This window comes from Aedes aegypti, chromosome 3 (genome assembly GCF_002204515.2).
Source record: "Aedes aegypti strain LVP_AGWG chromosome 3, AaegL5.0 Primary Assembly, whole genome shotgun sequence".
NCBI classification, from domain to species: Eukaryota; Metazoa; Arthropoda; class Insecta; order Diptera; family Culicidae; genus Aedes; species Aedes aegypti.
The window spans coordinates 264236002-264261486 of NC_035109.1; the positions used below are offsets into that span (position 1 = coordinate 264236002).

Consider the following 25485-nt stretch of genomic DNA (forward strand, 5'->3'; position numbering starts at 1 on the left):
TATACATTATTATGTATTTTAATTACATTTTCGCAATAATATAAATCATTTGTTTAAATCAGCACGTTTTAGGATCAGGTAACTGCAGCGGAAAAAAGCCTAATGTCCGAAGTACGATGGGATGGGGGATTACTCATTATCCGGATCAAAAGATGCCAGCACTGCCATCGTTACCATCTTGGAATGTTGGCTCCGTAGAAGTAGGTTTGCCTAAGGTTGCTCGTCTGCTCTCGTTTGATGCTGCGGGAAAAACTGCAAAATGTTGGCCGATGATACGGAGTCCACTTATGGGCACCGCTTTCAATCTGAAAAAAAACAAATAGTTCGAACTAGAATTGAGAATTTTCTTGCTAGAAAATAATGTAGAAAATACTTACCAAGAGATCCCGATCGAATTCATCCGGCAGATACTGGGAACGGAACCAACTGGAGAGATTTCCACGCTGTTGGATCTATGAAGACAAAACTACAGTGCTGAACGAGGGCAACCAGTTGGACGACTGTATTTTGCACGCCTTTAAGTAGCTGAATGTCGGCCGCCTATCAGAAACTTCGGCAGCTTCCTTCGGTTCTGTACCGGCTGCTGCACTTTATTTTTAGGAATTTTCTAACATTTTTTCCGCTAGCGTTTTCACAAAATAAACAAACGAAACAAATTACACGCTAAAAAAAATACAACTGTTTCTGTGAAAATTTCACACAGCGATAAAAAATACAAATTTATTCGCTTTTAAATAAATGTTTCAAACTAAAATAAATTAACATTATGTCACTTTAATTACTTTCAAAGCTATTTGTATCAATGTATAAAATATAAAAAGCATTGTTTTTATCGCTCTGTAAAAATAATACATATTATCTGAGTGCTTTTTTTTGGAGTGCATTTCAAAGAAGGTTAGAGCATGAAAATTTTGAAGAATATCGTTTACGAACACCAATACGTAAAATTGTTTGTCAAACTGTTAAGAATAAGTTTTGAATGGTAGAATACACATGTGTCAGTGTGTTGTGCAAATCGAAACGCATACCATTCTAGAGATGGTTAAGTTAAACTTTTACCATTTCTTAAAATTTCTAATCACTGTATTGTTTGACCTTTTCTGCACACTGTAATATACTGTCACAGTTTGGAATGAATTACATAAACCATCTCTAACAGTTTACTGCTCTATGCTTCAAATTGTTCAACATAAAAGGCACTGTTTGAGATATTTTAACCGTATCAGTTAGGATTAAAATACTGTTTTGAACATAAGGCAAATAGGGTCCTAAAGCCCTGTCCCAATTTTAGTGCCAAACGCTTAAGCTTAGGCCAATAACACATGTTTACTCAATTTTCTAATGTTTTCCGTTGGTTTGAGTCCAAAAAACATTTTTTTTAGATTTTATTACACTCCTTGGCTTAAACTCAAATTTTGGGTGTATTTTGTTTTCCGTGTCCCTTCCGAAATGTCAGATAGGAACAACCCCAGTGGTAAAACTAAAACCCCTGTGGTGTTTTTGTCGACTAAGCAAACGTCAAACATGATCTTAAGTGTCAAGGTTCATTTATGAACCCAATTTTTAAATTAAAGTTTAAACATGATATAGATGTTATTTGAGCGGGAAATATTGCTAAAGTAGTTGCAGTAAGATGCTCTTTCGTGTTATTGAATAAAAACAAGATTTCATTAAAAATTTTAGGACCCAATTGTGTTTTTCTATGCGGGATGGATAAATGTTTTTTGGACTTGAACCAACGGAAAACATAAAAAAATGAGTAAACATGTATTTTTGGCCTAAACTTAAGCCACAGACAAACAGACGTAACACTTAGAACAAATCCCGATACAAATCATAGTCACGATGACATGTACGCCCAATGCTAAAATCGGTGTGTTTGGCCGATGGACCAACAGATGGCGGTAGTGTGTAAACGTCAAACGCGAAAAAAAATGATGCGAGCGCTGCGGGTGGTGGATTGGCCACCTTCCATATATTTGAATCGGCCGTTAAAAAGGTGGTCGATGGACATCGGTGAGAGTGTGACGTCTGTTTGTCTGTGCTTAAGCGTTTGGCACTGAAATTGAGACAGGGCTTTAGGACCCTATTTCATTTTGTTTTTGACACCTGATTGTTTTGAGAAATTTTTAGAAACAACAATTCGAGAGGGATTCGCGATTAGGGCCTATCTGACAAATCAATAACAATGAGAAAATAACCAATGAAATTTTCATGTGTAATTTTTAATCCCAATTGGAGAAAATACACTCAAACTTTAACCTTTTCACTTTAATACACATTTCATAAACCTAGTTTCAAAATCCTCATCAATACCACACACATCTCCTACAATTTCCCTAGCTATGTCGCGATAAAAAAAATATTATAAAGTTTCGCCTTAAACGCACTCAAGAATGCCATTATCGCCCAATGTTATGAGCCTGTAATCGATATTTTTTCAGTGTCGCCTATTACTTTTGCGCCGTGTTTACATTCTGGTTTCAATTAAGCAATGAAATGTGTTAAATCTATACAGAATTCGTTTGCACTTGAAATACATTTCTCTGCGTGATCGTCTCTTGACATTTGAGTGCTTTTCAGTTGGATGTTTTTCCAACCAGCGAACATCCAACCATCGAGTCATTCCATGTAGTGGACCCTCAACGAGCGAATTCCCACTGTACTGAGAAATAGGAATTGAAAATGTGGTGAACAATAAATAAATCACAGACAAACAGACGTAACACTTAGAACAAATGTCGATCAAAATCATAGTCACGAGGACATGTACGCCCAATGCTAAAATCGGTGTGTTTGGCCGATTGCGGGTGGTGAATCGGCCACCTACCATATTTTTGAACCGACCGTTAAAAAGGTGGTCGATGGCCAATGATGAGAGTGTGACGTCTGTTTGTCTGTGAATAAATGTTCACATCGAATTTTCTCAGAATCAACACTCAAGAAAATAGCTCCTTTGAATTCATGAGGATTTGCACATACATTGCTCAAATTTCCAAAATCATTAGTTTTATTTGTGCCACATACTCACTATGATACTATTAAATACCTTCTATTTGCAGCACATATAAGTCATTTGAAACATTTTCAAATTATGTGCAAGTTATACATTCTTCTGAAGCACATTGTGCAAACAAATATGGCATCCGGTCAAAATTTCTTGCTAGTGATCTTGATAAACTGCATTTTTATTTTGTATCTGAAGGTAATATTGCAAAACAAAATCAATACTGTAATATGGTTTTGACTTATATTTACTTCTATACAGATGGAGATAATGGATTTCATCAGATTAATGATACAGTCATGGATAATTACCGATCGATGAACCGTCCACCTTGCTGCCCACAGAGATGAAATGCATACACTCAAGATAAAGTCCTCATTTGATCCATGTGCAAACCCACATGGATTTTTGCAATGGGGATTCGCATATGCATAGTATGTGCGAACTCAATGGATTACCTCCAATCACTGTTTTCATTAAGATCATGATGAATTCAAATTGACTCCATACTTCACGCACATACTTGTTAAGGGTCGCATCAATCGTACTTATTGACGTTTCACCCCGCATAACTAAGAACAATATCAGTACTGTTTCCCGTAAAATCCAAAACCGTTTGCAACAGTATTCAAACAATTTCCTACAACATCAAAAATAACAATAAGTCTACTGTATCACAAACTATTTTGACAGTCTGTTGAACGGTAATTGGAAAAATAACAGTATGGGGAATAGGCGGTTAAGTTATGTCACCATTCAAAAACGCCGATTTTCTCGAACATTTTTTTTCGTTTACAGTCTGCTAAATGGTCGATATACCATCCATTTTTTGGCCAATCCACAGTATGACAAACAGTACAAGAACAGTTTAACCATAACATTTGAAAAGAATTTTTACTGCATGTAAAATTTCCGTTTTATTGTGCTTTATTGTATTTTTACTATATACTATGCTGGTGTGTTGTACTTATACTATATACTACTTTCCCTTCCTTTACGTCCCACTTTTTGTTCTCAATCTCAGTGATGTCATATTTTTCAAGTCAATGAAAACTATTCCAGCATATAATAATAAAATATATATTTATTTCATATGTTCATAATCTTTATTTTTTTATTTTTTTGTTATGTAAAAAACACTGCTTTCACTTCATTTTATGTTTCTCCTCCGGTAGTTCGTTCGCCATCAATCTTTTATTTTAACATGTTTCTTGGACATACACTTTTCTTTTAGCGTTATAAATCCTCATGCACTCACCGTGGGCGATCACCTCCTAGCCAAACCGGCACCGCAGGTAACATGAACACCATTCCGGGCGACGCCGCTCAGCCTGATTGCGCATCTGTTTGGTGGAAAAACTTTCAATCTGGTACTGGATATGGGTCCTTGTGGGGAAATTTCAGCACTTCCAGCTCGACGAAAAGGGATGGTTTCAACCCGACTAGGAAGATGGTTTCAGCTACTCAGATATCGGTGATGATGTCTGGATTCATCAAGCGCCGACACGGATTTTCCATTTTCCACTTTGCGTTCAAACTTTTCGGTCTCACAAAATAAACAACTGTATACACACTAAAAACAATAACATCATGATTTTGCGAGATTGACACAATCAGTTAAAAATGTTGTCATTCCCATATCAAAGAACAAAGAAAGATGCTAGTCAAAGAAATAGAATGTTTTTTGAAGTTTTCCTTTTTAATGGTTGAGATGCGTGTAAAATCTCGTTGGAAAAACAAAATAAATTTTGATCGGAGTGTGGAACTTATATGTTGAGCTTTTTAAGCGTGTGCACAAAAACGGTGGGAATTTGCGTAGCTCAAAGCTCACAAATACCAATGAATGTAATAATTTGGCAAACTGTTCATTAAAATTATCAAATGGTGGAATGTAAATGTGTGTTAGTATGTTGTGCAAATATAAACTAAAACAATTTGGCAGAATGTGTAGTTATATTTTAACCATTTCTTTCTGGTTTCGATCCCCATATGATTTAACAGTAATTAAACAGTATCACAATCTGTCACTATTCGAAATGAGTTACTTAAACTGTTCTTTATAATTTGAATCTTTATGCGTCATATTGTTCAACAAAAAAGCAACTGTTTGAAATTCAATCACCTTTACAGTAAGAGGATGTTTACTGTTTTGAACATAAGCCAAAATGTATTTTTCTATGCGGGACATCAATTCAAGAAGTGGTTTTAAACGTTCCTTTTCTTTGAAAGTACACAGTATCCAGCTTTTTAAAAGCGCTAATGGCTGCCACAATTAGGCTTGCTTTCTGGTAGGGATTGGTCGATTTGACGTTTAGCTTGGGTCGTTTTGTATGCGCGGACCCAAGCCAAACGTCAAATCGACCAATCCCTACCAGAAAGCGAGCCTACTTTTGGCAGCCATTAGCGCTCGTAAAAAGCTGGATTCATTTTTGTATTCTGAATCAGAAATATTTCGATTAAGTTCACGAACAATTTCCAAACCAGTCAGCAATAGAGTATTAGCGAAGGATGGAAAAAAAAATAATTTTTTTTAAGGCACTCTGTGCTTGTGGCCACTACTGTGCCGGAATCAGTTAATCTGTAGCTACTTCTTTACCGATACAGATCTATTTTTAACTTATCTATATTTACCTCTTACTTTCACTCTCTCCTACTCTTTTTACTCTCACACCGAGCAGGTAGGAGAGAGCTCTGCTGTTATAGGCCAGGGGAAGTGGTTCACCTAGAGTGAATTTCTGTCAAAGAAAAAGTAGATTTTGTATGAGATTTGACAGAAAAATGAATGACAAGTTCATCCACTTCTCCTGGCCTATTGAGGCTAGCTGCTTGCGAAGAGGGTCAGTTTGAATCAGTCACCATCTGATACTGACGGAGGATGGATGTGCTCCCCAAAGCACGGTCCTCCGTCAGGCGTCTTCTGGTGGGCTGGACGGGTTTTTTGTAGAGGGGCTGGAAATTGAACCCATGACCTTCCGCTTATGAAGCGAAAGCGTAACCTCAAGGCTACAGACCCCCCTTCAGTTTATGAATTTAATGAAACATCACTGATCCAGAAAACAAAATATTGTTTACCAGGTGTTCCAAGGGAAATCCAATGGTGAATAGTTCGATGCAACATGTTTATTATACAGATCTATGTAAATTTATTACAAACGCGTATCAGATTCAAATTTGTTTCTTATATACATAAATAATAAGTATTGTACAGACCATCACACCGGTTACTTACAGATTCCTGGCACCACTCGACAATTCGCCGGAAAATTTCATTGATGTTCCAAGCAATGTTTTCGCTGGCTGCTGATCCGGCACCCGTCAATGCGTCTTCCAATTCGTCTCTTGAAGTTCGCGAAAGACAATTAAAATCTATGTTTGCACCTTAAAAAACATAAATAACGTTGAAATTTCATGTTAAACCATGTTTATTTTTCAATCTATAGGCAATTACCTTCAAATGTATCCGAAATTTCGGCAGGCAGCTGTAATTCGTATAGCATGATTTCGCGGAAACTTTTTTCGGTAGCCATCTTTGTTTTCACTGTGTGGTTCGAGATGCGAACGAGTTCAAAGTCTGCACATACTATAAATGTGACTCAAATGACATGCATGCATTACACAAATTAAAGGTATTTGTTAAACATGTGATAAGTGTATAGTACACATGAAATCAATGAAACTGCAAAATTAAGCAACGTATGTGCAAATGCACCTGTTTTTCAGGGGGCGGTTTTCTTGAGTGTACCGATATTGCCCAAAAAGATGGTAATTTATGGATCATTTGCTTCTACTGCTTTCTCTTATTCATTGTTTTATCCTACCACAAATAAATATTGAGTAATGTCTATATCCACCTGTAAAATAAACTTTTCTTTATTTTCACTCATTATTGGATTTGAAAACAAGGAAATCCAAAAAGTTCATTAAAACGATTTGTTCGATCAATATACTCCATTCAAGGCGCCCATGTAAAGTATGTGTCTGGTTCATGGATAGGATAAGAAGTAATCATACACGGATAAAACTGGAAATACTAGTTAGTGTGATTTAAATCATTTCCATACTATTTTCAACTTACAATCGTTTCAAAGCTTTTTATTTTATACCTTGTCATGCATTATCGGAGTAAAATAATGTCTATGCTTTTTGTCTTGGTGACGTTACTCTTGGGACTTCATTTTTTTACATCAGTTCCCGCTCAGAGACCAACGCCTGTTGTAAAAACTTTGCTGCTCTGATTATCACAGAATAATGTGTTTCCCCAAAAATAGGTAAGCCGAAATTGAACATTATTTCAATTCACTGACAAGCCATAATGAACAACTTAATTCTTTCGACAGTGCAATGAAAGCAATCAGAAATGGAATCAAATCGAACAGGATAAAATTTCAGCAAAACGAAAGCCGTTGCCATCTAATCATCCAAAACATGGTTGGCCGCATCAGCAGCTTCATATAGAAAAATAGTGGACTCGCCGAAAAGCAAGAACGGATTCTTACCAGTTGGGAAACACCCTGCAATGGACAAAGACAAAGCCACCAGTTTCTCAACTTCAGGAATCCCATGAATGGAATACAAGTACTTTCGAAAGAACCACATAAATACGGACGGAAGAAGAGCAGTATTCATTCGTCCCGAAATGTTATTATTTTTGAAAAACAATAAACATTTTCGTTAAACTGTTTCATTTTTGTCTTGATTTCTTCTTATTTGTTGTTTATAAATAAAATTGTGGTTTTTATATGCATTAACAGAAATACCAAGCTTTTATGCAGCAGTTGCTTAATTGCCGAAAATATTTCAGTTGAAATAAACTGCATTTATACTAAGCAAAACATAAGTTCCATAAATACATTGCAAGGGGTGAATAGACCAAATATGATTTTAGTATGAAGTTTAATCATTTTAGTATGTAATTATTTAACCGTGTACATTCAATGGAAATAAAGACTGCGGTGACAGTCCATTGATGTCGCACATACTTTCCATTTGTAAGCCCACATTGCAAAAATCCATATCTCGAAAACTTATTCAAATAGTCTCAAGTCAAAAAAGTGAACAAACTTACTTTATCGGTCCTACGTGTATCGCAGACGAAATTCCACACGTTCCGCTCTTACCCAACTAGGTTTTTCACTTTTAGAACGTTAAATTGCGGAATTACAAAACGGCGTAAGTAAGAATTTAAACTTTCGCAATCCAACCGCTACTTTCACCGCTCCGTTGTATGGAGAGACAAAGTGACTTAACCACGAATAAAAAAAAACACTACTTGAGCCGATTTTACACTGGTACAAAAACGTCGAAAGTAACTGAATGAAACGGCTTATCATTTTGTTATATTTTTTTGGGGGAAATAATAGGAACTACCAAGTTTTAGAACGCGAGCTGATTGTATGCAAAATTTAAGCGATGTACACGGCGAAAAAATGTTAAAAAGTTGAATCATTTTAAAACAGTTTTCGAAGACAGGTTGTGATTCTTCTTGATTAATTTTCTCAAAACCGTGTGAAAGTTACTTACGTCGATTTGAAAAAGTAATCGAGATATGGGTTGGCACATGAATCAAATGAGGACATTATCTTGAGTGAACGAATCAATCTGAGAATTGGCCCTTTTGAATTGTTACGCGAGATTATTTTTCTAACAGTTATGCTCATTATGCTGCATTGTTTTGACGTTGGAAAGCGCGCGCTTCTCGCCCTTCTCATAGCGCACAGCAGCATAAAATTTGCCCAAGATCTTCGTCTTCAGTGGTGTTAATTTCGCACCGAAGAAGATTTCGTGTTCAAAAGTTTTGTATTTTTATAGTGTTTATAGTGCTAGAACTCCAACTCAAAATGGATTTATCAACGTGGACTCCGGAGTACTTCGCCGGCAACGAGAAACAGTGCGTGGAGCAGCTGGACAAACCGGAAGTGCGCGCGCAGATTCCTTTGCTGAACTGCACCCAGCTTCACGACATCCGGGACAATGCGCTGGTTCGCTTCCGGGGCATGATTCAGGACATGCAGGACCCGGAATGTTACCTGGAGGAGTACGAGGTGCGCAACAAACAGGACGGTTCGCTGATACGGGTCCAGAGCGGAAAGTATCGCGACGTTCTGGTCATGGACAAGGATGAGGACACTGTGGATTTCCAGGCCGTTACCAATCGGTACGGAGAGCGGAGGTCCATGTTTGTGATTTCGATTCCGGGGTACAATGGGTGGGCCGTGGAATGCGAAGAGAAGATGAATCCACTGAATCTGGCGAAAGGGGACGAGAAATCCTCCGTTGGGTCGTCTCTCAAAAGGTCTCACGGCGAGGATGAAGAAATGGAAACGGATGATTTCTGCCCAGAGAGGGAAAATGTGTTCAAGAAACCAATGCTTCCGGTTGAACCCAGCGCAAAAGACCTGCAAGCATGTTCCTCGAAAATGGCCGCTGCAGCCGGAAGTAAACCGAAGGTACTATCTGCGGAATATCTCCTCAATTCTCCTATTCCGGAGCGCCCCAGCAAAGCGTGTCTGGTCAAGCTGTATTCCAACTATGACGAGTGCACTTTGAACAGCTTAGTGGATGTCGTAGGTTTTCTATCCGTAGATCCAGCTTTGGATGGCAGTACCGATCAAGTGGAAGACTTCGAGGACGAAATGTCCGAACACCAAGCCACGAATCCGCCGCCATCTTTAATCCCTCGAATCCACGCCATAAGTTTCCAGAAGCTAAGACATGTAAACCCTCTGCTGGAAATCCCCCATGAATCTCCGGGTGGCCTTTGCGGCGTAACCGACGTTTGGAGAGACATCCAGAACTTACTAACCCAATGTCTGTTCGAGGACAAGGTTGCGGCCGATTATCTCCTGTGCCATCTGATATCGACGGTTTACATAAGGAACGAGCTGGAATCGCTGGGCCACTTCAGTCTCAACTTGAGTAACATTCCGGCGGAAGTGCTTCCCGATTACACTAGGGGGCTGTACGAAATCATGGAGCTTCTGCTGCCGGCCAGTCACTACTTCCCGATGACGCTGGAGAATATGAACACCATGCAGTTTGTGCCCAAGTATGTTAGCCGCCAAAAAGGCGTGATTTTATTGCGATTTTATTGCACTCTTTCACTCATAACTTTTAAACCAACAGAAAAATTCACGATTTTTTTTAAATTAAAGTTTTTTTTTGGAATACTCTTAGATTCTCATCATAATCCTCTTTGGAATCTTATAAATATTCTTCCAGATAGCTAATCAGAAATAATCATTTCAAGATTCTCATCAGAAAGCTATCAAGATTCAAAATATTCCTCAGAATCCTCTCCAGATTCACATCCCAATTTGCTCAGAATTCTTAGAATTCTCATCAGAATTTATTTAGAACTAGTCTATCTATATAAATAAAAATGGAATGATGTTTGTATGTCACGAAATGGCTCACGAACGGGGCAACGGATTTGAATGATTCTTTCTCAATTTTGTTCGTCAAGGGTTCCGACGTGTTTGTGTGTATAAAAGTTTCAGGTTGTTCACCGGAAAAGTAGGAAAAACGATACTGAACGGAACTGTCATTTTGTATGGGACGATTCATAGCGGTTTTCAACGGCCTACTTGATGGCGAGACGAAGTTTGCCGGGACCACTAGTTCTCGCCATCAAGTAGGCCGTTGAAAACCGCTATGAATCGTCCCATACAAAATGACAGTTCCGTTCAGTATCGTTTTGCCCCGTTCGTGAGCCATTTCGTGACATACAAACATCATTCCATTTTTATTTATATAGATTCTCATCTTAATTCTTTTTAGGATTCTCTTCAGAATCCTCTCAAAATTCTCATCAAAATCCTTTCATCAGGATCCTCCTAGGATTCTCATCAGAATCCTCCTAGGATTCTCATCAGGATCCTCCGAGAATTCTCATTGGAATCTCCTCAGAATCCTCTTAGGATTGTTATCAAAATCTCATCAGAATTCTTTTCGGAATATCATAAATAATCTCTCAGGTATCTTACCAGAATCCCTTCAAGATCCTAACTAGAATGCTATCTAGATTCAGTATTCTAATCATAATCATCTCCAGATTTTTATCAGAATCCTCTCAGGATTCCTTTCAGAATCTTCTCGGAATTGTCATCACAATCCTTCCAGGATTCTCATCGAAATCTCCTTCGAATCCTCTTAGAATCCTCATCAAAATCCTCTCAGGATGCTCATCAACCCTTTCAAGATTCTCATCACACTCCTCCCCGGATTCTCATCATAATGCTCCTAGAATTCTTATCAGTATCATTTCGGGATTCTCATCAGAATCTTCTTCAGGATTGTCATCATAATCCTCTCCGGAATCCCTTAAATATTCTCTAAGTTTTCCATATGGAGATGAACCAGCCACGTGCTGAAAATCTCCCTAATATAGCCAATAATTATAATAATTCTCTCAGATATCTCATGCGAATCCTTTCAAGATTCTCATCAAATTGCTATAAAAATCAGAATTCTCATCAGAATCATCTCAAAATTATCATCAGAATCTTCTCAAAATTCTCATCAGAATCCTTCCAGGATTCTCATTAGAATCCTTTCATAATTTTCATCGAAATCCTTTCAAGAATTCTCATCAAAATCCTCCCTGGATTCTCATCAGGATTCTTAACAGAATCCTCTCAAGATTCTCATCAGATTTTCATCAGAATGTTTTCAGGATTATCATCGGAATCTCCTCAGAATCCTCTTTGGATCCTCATCAGACTCCTCTTTGGATTTTCATCAAAATATTCTCAAGATTCTCATCAAAATTCTTCATCGAAACCCTTTCTGGATTCCCATCATAATCCTCCCAGGATTATTATTATAATCATCTCTAGATTCTTATCAAAATCCTTTCAAGAATCTCATCAATATCTTCCCAGAATTCTCATCACAATCCTCCCAGGAATCTCATTAGCATCCTCTCTGTACTCTCATCAATCCTTGCAAGATTCTCATCAAAATTCTCTCAAGATTCTCACTAGCGTTCAAATTTTTGAACTGAACAATGAGCAAGCCTACTTGATCACTCCGTTCAACAAATTGAACTGGAACGCGAACTGAACGCAAACCCTAGGACAGGACGTGACAGCTCAACTAAGACTGCCCTGTTGTTTTTCCGTCGATAACCTTGACGATACAAAAACCAGTGTTACCAGTATCCTTTTTATGCAAATCTTGTGAACAAATTCAAATATCAAAGCTAATAAGCTGATTGTTTGTTGTACGCTTTATTCATTTAGCGCAATAGAGGATGCTATATTTTCAAACAATTAATTTGAAATTTAAAACCGGTGATATTTTTAGAGAAAATTGACACAATGTCCACTATTTTGGTCTCAATTTGGTATTTTATATTTATTTTAGCATTGTAGGAGCACATGTTTTGAACTAAACATCGAAAATAAATAGATTTGCAACAAAAAGATTTTACGAAAAATGTCCAAACTTTTGATGATAACTCTAATTTATGGACTGGCAACACGGTCGAGCTAGTAACAAAGTGTCCTGTTGCAATCCAACTCAACGATGTGAAAGTAGGCCTTTGCCAAAACGACCAATGAGAAGTGGTCTTTTTTGACAGGCAATAGGTTTCATTTTTGTACTTTGACCTGTCACGTCTTGTCTTAGCGCAAACCTAACAAGGTTCTGAATAGTTTCCATGACTCCGTTCCTTCAGTCTTCCTGTGTTTTCATCCCAAAAGTTTTTCGCATTCTCAACGATGCTGCAATTTTTGGAAATGCTGTGGAAATGTTACATCCAAGGTATCTAGAAGGGAGGTACTCCAATGTGTCAAATTTCCCATTCCGCCATTTTGAAATGCCAAGTGACAGCTGGCGAGTTTGTTTTGGTTGTTTGGATATTAGGTTTCGTGACAAAGTAGGTATTGAATGTTTCTTCTACACCTATATCTGTGTGGTACACGCGGCAAAGTATCTGAATTTCTGCACTGATTGTAAAATGTTTATGACTTACGAGTTATAGTTACAAGAATACAACCGTCACCGTCAAACGGCAACACCGTGGCACATCCTCTTTTTCATCGGTAGACCGTCGGTGGTGGGTGACTCTCACCCGCAGAACTCGAAATTTCCACATTTACATGCATTGCATGCAGTTGTTAACCAACTATTCAAGTTTATAATCAATTTTTCAGCGACTCAAAACACCGGAATTCCGCGGAATACTACATGAACGACTAAAATTTAATTCGCGACAAAAGAGCTTATCAAAGCTAGAGGAAATTTTCACTTCACTGTATTTATCGTCGTTTTCGTTTTTAGGAACTGGGTCGGTGATCAACACACAAACAAACCAACGTCAAACAAAGTGTTGTTCGATCGAACCTGAATCGGGTTGGGGTTGAAACTGTGATTCAGAACGGGTTGTGCCAGTTCCAACCTAGGTTCAAAAACGAATTCGACATATGTTTGTTGGAGCAAACGTTCCTTAACAACCCCATAGAAACGGTAGCGTGACAACAGTGTACACAAACCCGCCAGCTAGCCAACTCGTCAGCTGTCACTTCCACCTTCCCCGCAGCTAACCACACCGCGCACCCACTGACTGCTTAGATCAGTAAACCTGTCACTATAGAAACCTTGGTTACATCTTCAATCTGATCATTTCCACATCAAAATATCCTTGTGCTTGGAAGACTTCCAAAGAAATACGAAAAACTCCATCAAGCTCCCTCAACAACATAAGGCCCATAAGTATTCTTAGTATTTTATCCACAGCTTTCGAAAAAAATCCGAAATTACAAACACAAGAAGAGTTGATTTATTTCGACCTATTGTCAGAATTTCAATCTGGATGTAGAACAGGGCACAGTACAGTATGGCCCATAAATAAATGCGAAAATTGTTTGAACGTGAATATAGCATCTTCTTCTTCTTTCTGGCGTTACGTCCCAACTGGAACAAAGCCTGCTTCTCAGATTAGTGTTCTTATGAGCACTTCCACAGTTATTAACTGAGAGCTTTCTTTGCCGATTGACCATTTTTGCATGTGAATATCGTGTGGCAGGTACGATGATACTCTATGCCCAGGGAATCGAGAAAATTTCCATCACGAAAAGATCCTCGACCAGCGGGGTTCGAACCCACGACCCTCAGCATGGTCATGCTGAATAGCTGCGCGTTTACCGCTACGGCTATCTGGGCCCCTGAATATAACATCTACAAGCGTTATTTTCATTGTTTTTTAAAGGTGAATATAATTTCTGAATATTGTAGTACATTCTGATATAACTTCGCTTTTTTATGGACCATACTGTACAACGGCAGCATTGCTTAAACTACATGACGATATTCTTTCTACAGTAGATAAGAAAGGTCTTGCCTTTCTTCTTATGATACATTGTTCAAAGGCGTTTGACAGAGTATCTCATTCGAAATTTATTAGCTAAATTATCGAAATTCATGTTTTCTCCCTCCTCTCCCAAATCCTTAGGCAAAACACACCGCTATATGAATGACTGATTCCATGTTCTTCTGACCTAGCGTCATTCATACGTGTAGTGGAAGTTTTGAGTAGAATCTAAACTTAAAGAACCACAGGTCAAAGATGTTGCGTTGCCTACTTCACAAACTCCAAAACCCCCGATGTATTTTGGAAGGTATGTATTTTTAAACTTATGCTGGAGACTTGGCCAATGACCCTTTTGTATATCAATAAAATAAAATAAAATAAATGTTAGAGGAAATCTTGCATGAATGTTTGGAGCAAATTTGATTCTTGGATATTTTTGGGATCTCTTCTTGGAAAACTCCTTGGAAAAACTTGTGGAGAAATCATCGGAGGCATCCTGCACTATGAGGGATCAGGCGGTCATAAATCGAAAAGTTTTTTTGTTCTAAATCAATTTTGGTTATTTTTGTGTTATTACTAACATTACTTCAAATCTATTGAACAATTACATTTTTTATAAATGCTCTTCATCCAAATACGTTTTCATAAAGGTTTCTACATAAGCTTTCTTCTGGACTATTAAAATAATGTCATATCACTAATAGAAAAAATATTAAAAATGAAATAAACCGAAAATTTTAGAAAATAATGCCAAATTTGAACTTTAATAGTCTAGAACTTTTTTCCTCACATTTCCCCACACTTCTGTTTAGATAAAAATCAAGCTTGAAACTTCAACAAACATGATCCACAGAAAAATCTTGCAACAAATTGCAACTTTGAAAATATTTTAATTTTTCATATTTTTCGTCATTTGATTTTTTTTTACCGTGCATGCTTAAAAAGAGATTCTTTCCACATTAACAAAGTTTACAGATGGTCAGAATCTCTTTATTTTTAGGTGGCCTACAAGTTTTGTGATTTAATTCTAGCCCATATTTTTGTTTAGTCCTTAGATCAGCCATCTTTAAGAAAGGGTGACCAGAAAACAAGATTTTAGGAAATATAAATTGAAACGATTTTCAATCTGTTATTTTTAAACCAAAGGTAGTAAATTCGTGATTTTTTTTATTCATAACCACAACCACTACCGCCACCATGAGTTTCGGAATAATATTTCTCCATTCCCTATATGAAACAAACGCTCTTTTTTAAACACAAACAAAAATGTGCTTTTTCGATTTCTTTGACGTCAGATAGTACCTAATACTGGCAATTGAATTTTATTTTTTTTTTATCTAGTTCGTTTATTTGAGGCTCAAATGCGTTCAACGCTTTACGGAGCCGAAATTCATTTTTTGTATTTTTTTTTACATACAATTAATTGACTTTTTCAACATTAATGTGGGATGGAGCCAGGGTACTCGTGGCAGCTCGAGGTTAGTGGTCACAATTTTTGCAGGAAGGACATGGTAGGGATTGGGATCAGGGTTCTCAGCAGCTCATCCGGGCGGTATAACGTGGCATCTTGATTTTTGTTTCATGGCGTTGGTAGCGATTTCTTGCCGGTATTCGACTGCCGGATGGCCAGGATCCTCAATTCAACACAAAGGGGACAAAACACAAAAAAACTGGGGAAGAGAACACAAGAGAATTAAACTTTTATACAAGACGAGCAAAGAAAATCGTAAATTGCGACCATATAAATAAGATCGCGGGTGCCCAACACATCTCTAACTGGAACATAGGGTTGTCTACCTCGGGCCGCAAGGGTATCCAAAAGTTGCGCTCTGGAGGCGTCCATATCCGGGCACTGCCAAACTACGTGATCGATGTCATCATAGCCGGAACCACACCTATTACAAATATTGCTCAGCGCGAGGTTAATCCTGTGTAGATGTGCATCTAGCGAGTAATGGTTGGACATAAGTCTTGACATTACGCGAATGAAATCTCGACTTACGTCCAAACCTTTCCACCAGGCTCGCAAGGAAACTCTAGGAATTATGGAATGTAACCACCGTCCCAGTTGGCCATTTAGCCAATCGCTTTGCCAACCGTGAAGAGAACTTTGACGTACTAAATGAAAAAATTCATCGTGTGAAATTCGTCTATCATAAATCTCACCTTCCTCAGCGCCCACCTTTGCGAGAGAGTCCGCCTTCTCATTGCCATAAATTAGGCAATGTGAGGGGACCCATACAAAGGTAATCTTATATGATCTTTCGACCAGTGCACACATCTGCTCTCTTATTTTTGTAAGAAAGTAAGATGCATGCTTTACAGGTTTCATCGATCGGAGTGCCTCGATTGAACTGAGACTATCCGAGAAGATGAAAAAGTGGTCTGCGGGCATGTTTGAGATCATCCCCAATGCGAAGTTGATTGCTGCCAGCTCAGCAACATAAACCGTGCAAGGTTCCTGAAGTTTTCGGAAGGCGGAAGAATTTTCATTGAAGACACCGAAGCCAGTGGATCCATTTATACGTGACCCGTCAGTAAAATATCTCCTGTAGGAATCAACATTCTGGAACTTTGCGTTGAAAATACGTGGAATAGTTATACATCGAAGTTGATCTGGAATTCCATGAATAGCTTGTTTCATGGACAGATCATATTCAACAGAGGAACTGTCATTGGAGAAGCGTACACGTGGAGGGTTATAACATGGAAGGCTAATGTCAGATGACATGTAGTAGAGATAAACTCTCATGAATTTTGACTGAGTGTTCAGTTTGAGCAATTCTTCGAAGTTTTCGATGACGAGTGTGTTGCTCACTCCACACTTAATAAGTATTCTTAGCGAGAGCTCCCAGAATCGGTTCTGTAGCGGTAAAACCCCTGCCAGAACCTCTAGGCTCGCATTATGTGTCGAGTGCATACACCCTAAGGCGATACGCAAACAACGATACTGAATTCGTTCCAATTTAATCAAGTGGCAGTTTGCTGCTGAGAGAAAACAGAAAGAGCCATACTCTAGAACAGAGAGAATGGTTGTTTTATAGAGTTTTATGAGGTCTTCCGGGTAAGCACCCCACCATGTTCCGGTAATTGTTCGTAGAAAATTGATCCTTTGTTGGCATTTCTCCGTTAAATACCTAATATGAGTTCGCCAAGTGCCTTTTGAATCAAACCAGACCCCAAGGTATTTTGAAGTCAAAGACTGGTCGATGTCTGTTCCCAAAAGCTTAAGCTTTAGTTGGGCAGGATTCCGCTTCCTTGAAAATACGACCAGTTGAGTTTTTTGCGGAGCAAACTCGATCCCTAAATTTCTAGCCCAAGTGGATAGATTATCAAGGGAATTTTGCAATGGTCTTTGCAAGATTTCCGCTCGTGGGCCCTTCATAGAAACCACAGCATCATCTGCAAGTTGTCTTAGCGTGCATGGTTCTTCCAAACAGTTGTCAATATCTTTAACATAAAAATTATAAAGCAAGGGACTCAGACATGAGCCTTGGGGAAGGCCCATGTAGCTAATTCTGGAAGTTGTCAGTTGACCGAGAGTGAAGCTCATGTGTTTTTCTGACAACAGATTGTACAAGAAATTATTCAATATTCCAGGTAGTCCACTATTGTGCAAATTTTCTGACAATATTTCTATGGAAACTGAATCAAAAGCGCCCTTAATATCCAAGAAAACCGAAGCCAATTGCTCCTTGTCCGCAAAGGCTAGTTGAATATCTGATGAAAGCAACGCTAGACAATCGTTTGTTCCTTTGCCCTTGCGAAAGCCAAATTGTGTACTGGAAAGCATGTTGTTTGATTCGACCCAGTGATCGAGTCGGGATAGGATCATTTTTTCTAACAATTTCCTTAAACATGATAACATAGCGATCGGGCGGTATGAATTATGATCAGACGCTGGTTTCCCAGGCTTTTGAATAGCTATTATTTGACCTGTCTCCATTCAGGTGGAACAATGTTGTGCTCCATGAATGAGTTGAACAGGTCAAGCAACCGTCTTTTAGCGATATCAGGGAGATTTTTAAGAAGATTGAACTTAATCATATCGCGTCCCGGAGAGGAGTTGTTTGATGAAAGAAGAGCCATAGAAAATTCCAGCATAGTGAATGGTCTGTCCAAAGAATCGTCTCTTGGAGTTTCCCAAAAAGGCGGATGAGCTGGAACTGAGTCTGGACAGACCTTTTTTGCGAAGTTGAATATCCAACGATTGGAGTATTCGTCACTCTCATTTGAGGATGAGCGGTTTCGCATGTTGCGAGCCACTCTCCAAAGCGTCGTCATTGAAGTTTCTCGTGAGAGGCCATCGATGAAACGTCGCCAATAGCTACGCTTCTTCGCTTTAATAAGATTCTTCAGTCTTTTTTCGAGCTTCGAGTACTCTAAATAAAGTTCTGAGGTACCATATCTACGAAAAGCTTTAAAGGCATTAGATTTTTCTCGATACAAATGAGTGCATTCATCATCCCAACCAGGTGTGGCTGGTCGTCTTTTGAAGGATGCACTTGGAACTCGTTGCTTTTGGGATTCTAATGCACTTTTATAAATCAATTCTGTTAGGAATCGATACTCATCCAACGGTGGGAGAGTGTTGAATGATTCGATACCGAAAGTTACCGCTGATGCAAATTTTTGCCAATCGATATTCCTAGTGAGGTCAAAAGGAACCTGAATTGACTGTTCTGACCTTTCAAGATTATTTCTGATAGAGGTTATTATGGGCAAGTGATCACTACCATGGGGATCATCGATAACCTTCCACATGCAATCGAATGATAGAGAACTTGAACCCAAAGATAGGTCAATGCGGCTTTCTTTGCCGTCGGATGAAATACGTGTCGCTTCACCTGTGTTCAAAATGTTCAAGTTGAAATCGTCGCATAAGTCATAGAAAATAGCCGCTCTATAATCGTCATAAGATTCGCCCCATCCAGTACCATGTGAGTTCATGTCACCCAGTATTAGAACTGGGGATGAGAGCAAGGACACTGCATTCCAAAGATGACGGCGGTTTATTGAAACTCTTGGAGGAATATAAACAGAAGCTACGCAAAGATCTTTACCCTTTACGTTTATTTGGCAAGCATCGATTTCTATGCCTGGATGAGTCGGGATGGGGATTCTGTAGAATGAGTGGCACTTTTTGATCCCTAAAAGCACACCCCCGTAATTATCATCTCGATCCTGGCGTATAATGTTAAAATCGTAGAAGTTAAGATCATCTTCAGAAGAAAGCCATGTTTCACAGAGTGCAAATATATCACAATCGGAATTGTGAAGCAAAAATTTAAATGTGTCTAATTTAGGTTTTAGACTATGACAGTTCCACTGTAGCACAGTGATCATATCTTGTACCTCACTTGATGAATTAGCCATCGAAAGATATGATCGAAGCAAGGAGGGGCCACGAGATAGTCAATTCCCTGAGATATTCTTCTATTGCGGGGAGAAAAAGGTCGAGTATGCCTCTGAATGAGTCTGAAACTCCGAGAGCATTACATATGCGATCCACAAGGGCCGTAAAAGTTATCAGTCCTCGCTTAGCCCGGGGGGTTTTCGAGGAAGAGCGAGGGACTTCAGTAGCTTTTTTCTTGCTATCTTGTCTAGAGCTTCTTTTCGAAGTGTATTTAGTCGGTGGAGGCGGGGGCGGCAGATCTTTGCTGCAACACGGAACGGAAGCATCAAAGACCTGTTTCTTCGGGATTTTCAAATTTGCCCCACCTCCTTTGGAATTAGGCAAACTTCTGAGGGAAGATTTCAATACCTTACGGCGCAGTCCCGGAGAAGATGGAGACTTTCTTTTACCGGGTGCGTGTACCTCCGAGGAATCTCCCCCATCGGTTTCGTCGTCGTTTGCTTCATCGGAAGACAACTCTTGAAAAGAGTTACCAACTGGGATGGCTGATGAAGACTCTTCTGCGGACTTTTTTAAAGATTTTACCATTTCCGCATATGTCTTCTTGGAGCGCTTCACAATGGAGCGACTCTCATTTCGAATGCGCCTTTTGTATGCCGGGCACTTCTGCAAGTCATGAAGATCCTCGCGACAGTAGCTGCATTTTTCAGCTTCTTGTGTGCAAGCATCTTCCAAGTGAGCTTGGTTGCATTTGCCACAACGGGGCTTGTTGTCGCAAAAGCTAGCGCTATGACCAAGCTGTTTGCAGTTGGTACAATTAAATACCTTCGGCACGTATAGGCGCACTGGGTAAAAAACACTATCGATGCAAACAAATTTCGGGAGAACGGAACCAGGAAAAGTTACACGAAATGAGGCTGACGGCGAAAACACTTTCTTATTTCCTTCCATGGAAACTGATTGCAATTGTTTACAATCCAGTATAGCCACATCAGGAATGGACCGGTTCTCAAAAATGCCTTTGCCAGTCTTAATGTCTTCACATGTCAGACTTGCGTCGCTAATTTTCCCTTCCACCTCGACCTCTCTGGCGGGTATGTAGATAAAATACTCCACAGTAAAAGCCTCATGCTGAGCAATCTCATTCGCTGCTTTGTAACTAGGGGCAGTCACACGCAGCTTGGATTGCTTCACTTGGTGAATAACGGTCCCAGGATATTTACGCGTCAGCTCTCTAGAAATCGAGATCACATTCAAAATCTTATTTTTGCGCCGGAAATAGACAACCCAAGGCCCAGCCGAAGACGGTTGATAAAACCGCGTTCGAGCAACGAGATCTTTAGGAGGCCTCCATCGCCTCCATCCGATTCGTCCATGCGGAAAAGAATTCAACCGCAACCGAATCAACAAAAATTAAAAAAAAAAAAATTGGAGGAAAAAAAAAGAAAAAAAAAATGAGTAGAAAAACTTTTCAATTAGTGAGCTATTTTGTACACACCTCCCTTAAAAGGGCAAAAAAAATAAAAAAAAAATAAAAAAAAAACTTTCGAGAAAAAAAACAGTCAGTGGACTATTTTGTACACTCTTCCCCTAACAGAGCCAGCAAAATAGCTCCGGGAGAGAGACAGAGGCGAAGCGAAAAACAACTTTGAACTCAACACTGTTTGTTCTGGGAGATGCGAAAGCAGTATGGATAGGTATAGAAATTTGCTACTTATCCGTTCCCGTTCGATGACCGCAAAGCAGCTAGCCTTCCACGTCGTAGGTAGGCAAAAAATCGTATCGCCGTCTTCGCTGTTGATTTGCACGGGGGGAACCAATCACCGGGGGATGAAGGTGACAATTTATTGTGGCACGATACCAGTTGACCCTTGTCAATCTGGTTCGCTTCCTTCGCGGTGCGCGGTTTTAAGCACTACACTCAAGAGGCACAAAAACTGGTAAAAACCACACGGACGGTGGAGCAAAAAAACAATGAATATGCCGACTGCGAAAAACTGAACTGACTTGTTCGAGCGCACAACAAGGAATGAATTGAATTTTATATATGAGTAGAGTATTTAACTGTCAGTGCTTCTAAAAATGATGCTATTGTTTAAAAACTAGAAACAGTGTGAGCACCAGCAAAAGCAGTGATATGTGAAGATATAGACAATAGCGCTGTTATTTCTCTTTTCGATGTTAGATTAAATCATATGGAGAATGTTGAAAATGGTTTCAAACATATTAGACCTGAAAGCCGAACGGACCAAGAACTAGCTAGTTAAGCTATTTTTCGTTTGTTGACTGTTAGTGACACTGTTGTTTAATAATGAAATGTCGTATTGCGTTTTTTCCTTCAAAGTTTTTGTATTGCATTTGGTGAATAAACAAACGTTAAGTCTTGTTAAATTAGTACATAAGAAAGTAATCTGTGCGACTTAGTCGAAGATGAATAAATAAATAAATAAAATAAATAAATAAGAATGCAGCAAAGTCTTTCACGCTTGTTTAAGGATTATTCTTGAAACAATACTTTCTTCTAACCAAATAATCATTTCTCCAATCTTTCAGGAAGGATTACACCACGAATAAGCTGACCAGTGGTTTACTTCAGCTGGCACCGCACACGCACCTTCTGCTCGACGAAACCAAACTGCAAACCGGGAAGCTGGAAAGTAGCGGAGTTGAAGCGGTCCAAAGCATTGCCCATCTTATCAAAACCCAAAAACTGAAGTATAATTTCCAGTTCTATCAGCTGGAATTCAATTCGGACGTGCCAGTATTAGTCCTTAGTGAAGGGAAAAGTATGCTTCCGGTAAGTAGATTACCTTTATCTGTGCCATCTAGTTTTTACGTCTAGTTCGTACAGCACGAATTCGCTGACCTCACTACTTGGTACCCTGCTGAATATTTTTTTCGCAATTCTTTCTTCCGACATTCGCACTAAGTGACCATCCCAGACAACCAGAAGTCGCAAAAAAATTTACGTAATAACTCGCTTATTCACACAAATTACATCAAATCCGCAAAGCACGTTGAATAAAATCGTCAGATTGATGAGTTTCCTCTCATAAAACGCTTTTTTATGAGTTCATTTGTACACTTTGTTTCGTCCCGTATATTTTTACAATGTAAGTTGACTCAATCCGTAGCAGCTGTCAAATCAACATATGTTATCATAAGTTAAGTCGCATAAGATCACAGGTTATTTCGGTAGAAAATTTATACACTCGCATTGTATGCTTTTATTCATCACATAATATATGCACGTATATCGCCTCCAAGTTTGTACGTTGAAGGCCTTCAACGCGACATCATATAAGTGAAATTTTGCACATACAAAGCCTCCAGGTGATTTCGTTATACGTACATTTTGGTTGGCTGGGATCCCACTGAAGTGTGCCGTATTTCACACGCTTAATAATATTTGCATCTTTATACACTTGATACAAATCGTGATTCATGCGTCTGCGCCACACACCATTTTCGAGTTTCCCACTAAATACTGTTCGCAGCACTTTACGCTTGAAAACACCGAAGGCTTTCCGGTCTGCCTCTTTCAACGTCCACGCTTCGTGTTCGTAGAGAACCACCGGAAGGATCAATGTTTTATACAGGGCGAATTTTGTTTCCGTTTGCAAGTTGCGGGACCTACTATGTTTACGCGGCCGTAGAAGGCCCTTGTTGCAGCCGCAACACGCCTTTTCACTTCACGGGAAACGTCGTTGTCACATATGTCACAAGTGTTACAAGGTAAACAAAGTTTTTCAACAACTTCAAATACATCCCATCAAACACTACCTCAGCATCAACACCACTAGGCCTACCTCTATATCTACCAGCAACCAAGTACTTGGTTTTGGTAGAATTAATGGTCAGGCCTATTCTTACTGTCTCCCTCTTCAGCACCACGAAGGCTGCGATATCGTCCGCAAAGCCAAGGAACATGTGCGACCGTGTGATGATAGTGCCGTTTCTGTACACACCAGATCTCCTAAAAGCACCTTCGAGTGCAGTGTTTAACAACGTGCGAAGGTGCGTCTCCTTGCTTTAATCCGTCTAACGTAACAAACGAAGTTGACACCTCATCTGCAATCCGGAATTTCCAACCATCCAGTGTTACATGTATCATCCGAATTAGTTTCGTCGGAAAACCATGTTCAGTCATTATCTGCTATAGCTCATTTCACTCAACCGTACGTCGCCTTGAAATCAATAAACAGATGGTGGTTCTGCAAGTTATACTCCAGGAATTTATCTAAGATCATTCGCGTTGTCCAACGGCCCTCACGAAAATCTGCCTGGTATTCGCAGACCGCGACGAAGGACTCCTCGATCGATCTCGGTCTGTTAAACCGGATGCGTGACAGTATCTTGAACACCGAATTCAGCACTCCAGTTTATACCCTTTCTTGTAGATTTCTTTGTCCTCCCATACCTTCAGGAGTACTCGGTAAATCGTTTGGCTGCTCGTTTCCGTGGTTGAGAAGCTCGACCGGGATCTCGTCTTTCCCAGCAGCCTTACAGTTCTTCAGCTCACTGAGGATCGTTTGAACCTCTCTTATAGTCGGTGGGTTCACAGATCGATCGTCATCATCAATGTTCACTTTGTTTCTCGCTACATTTTCATTTTCACAGTTCAACAACGGCTGAAAGTGCTCCTTCCACCTGGCAGACACCGCCGTTCGATCGTTCAGCAAATTCTGTTCGATCATTGCATATGGCGGGCACTGATACGGTATTGTGCAGCGCGCCGTTGACCGTTGCATAAAACCTCCATATATCATTCCGGTGCATGCTATCTTGAGCTTCAGCTCGCGGAAACGCATCAACGTGTAAAAAAGTTACAAATCGGTTCATTAATAAAAAAGTTGCAGCCCTTCAAAAATCTCTGTGATCATGTTAGTTGATTCAAGAACCCAATTAAGGGTTAACTAACTAATTCCGCAATCATTTTTTTCGTGTGTTTGTACATACAATTTTCTTCATTTAATCATTCCAGACCAACTTCTACTTCCCGCTGGTGCCGGACGTTGACGCAGTCAAGATGATCGGAGAAACGCTGAAAGCGGGAAAGCACTTCATCCAACCCAAGCTGACCGAAATGCGTAAATTTCTCACCCGCCAACGAATTCAGGAGTTCGACATGAAAAACTTCGATCCGGAGGTCATCCAAAATGACTTCATCCAGATGAGAAAGGAAAGCGACGCAACGGCCGAGGATCTGCACTCGCTGCTGGTGTTGGCTCGACTGTTGGGACTTTCCCGGGGCAAGAGTTCGATGGATCGAGAGTGCTGGGAGTACGCCAAGCAGCTCGAGCTGGAACGGAAGAACCGCGTGGAAATGTTTGCCAAGCGGAGAAACGAGCAGTAGGATTAACAGTGTGTAACTGAGTCTCAGCGTGTGTCTGACTGCTGCCTAAAGCGCTAAAACTGTACCTTTGATTTTTTCCCTATTTAATGAATGTTGGTTTTATAAAAAATGAAATATTCTTTCTGAATGTTAGTACATACATTCCTGGGTCATATAAAAAACATTGAAAAGTATGTAATCCATATCTCTGTGATTACATTTCTTATTGTTGCTCTTCATGGCTTATTCGAAGAGCAGTGTTCTTACCATTTTTTTTAATTTTGCTTAGGGTAAAAGCACCGGTTTTGGCCAGTATAATAGAAAATGTCAATAAAAACTAAATAAGAAACCGTATTTATACTACAAATATATCAAATGAAAGCTTTCAATCCATATTATGTGTGTAAAACATCAAAACTGAGCTATAACCATTTTTTCGCTTTGAAAATCCCGTTGGCCAACATAGGCGAACGGAA

The 25485-nt window shown here is 39.4% G+C and overlaps 1 protein-coding gene and 2 long non-coding RNA genes across 4 annotated transcripts; 2 read left to right on the plus strand and 1 right to left on the minus strand.

The window, feature by feature from the left end:
* Positions 1–13217, minus strand: LOC110678196. Of its 2 annotated transcripts, XR_002501466.1 has the most exons (3): positions 12981–13217; positions 378–622; positions 1–305 (listed from the first exon to the last, which is right to left on the minus strand). It is a non-coding gene; the product is annotated as an uncharacterized LOC110678196 (long non-coding RNA). The 2 variants fall into 2 exon arrangements; XR_002501465.1 differs by lacking the exon at positions 12981–13217 and having other exon boundaries at positions 378–658.
* Positions 7094–7385, plus strand: LOC110678197. Its single transcript, XR_002501467.1, has 2 exons — positions 7094–7275; positions 7345–7385. It is a non-coding gene; the product is annotated as an uncharacterized LOC110678197 (long non-coding RNA).
* LOC5578331 (mini-chromosome maintenance complex-binding protein) lies at positions 8667–25212 on the plus strand. The gene is made up of 3 exons (XM_001656850.2): positions 8667–10052; positions 22228–22471; positions 24659–25212. Exons 1-3 carry the CDS (start codon positions 8845–8847, stop codon positions 25028–25030), a joined length of 1824 nt encoding a protein of 607 aa, XP_001656900.2. The 5' UTR covers positions 8667–8844; the 3' UTR covers positions 25031–25212.
* Positions 25213–25485: the final 273 nt, after the last annotated feature.

What these genes read in the sequence shown, in the direction of transcription:
- LOC5578331 (XM_001656850.2), top strand. Translation starts at nt 8,845, where the DNA reads ATGGATTTATCAACGTGGACTCCGGAGTACTTCGCCGGCAACGAGAAA. An exon ending in ACCATGCAGTTTGTGCCCAA is followed by an intron (nt 10,053 to 22,227) that starts GTATGTTAGCCG and finishes CCAATCTTTCAG; the next exon opens with GAAGGATTACACCACGAATA. An exon ending in AAGGGAAAAGTATGCTTCCG is followed by an intron (nt 22,472 to 24,658) that starts GTAAGTAGATTA and finishes TAATCATTCCAG; the next exon opens with ACCAACTTCTACTTCCCGCT.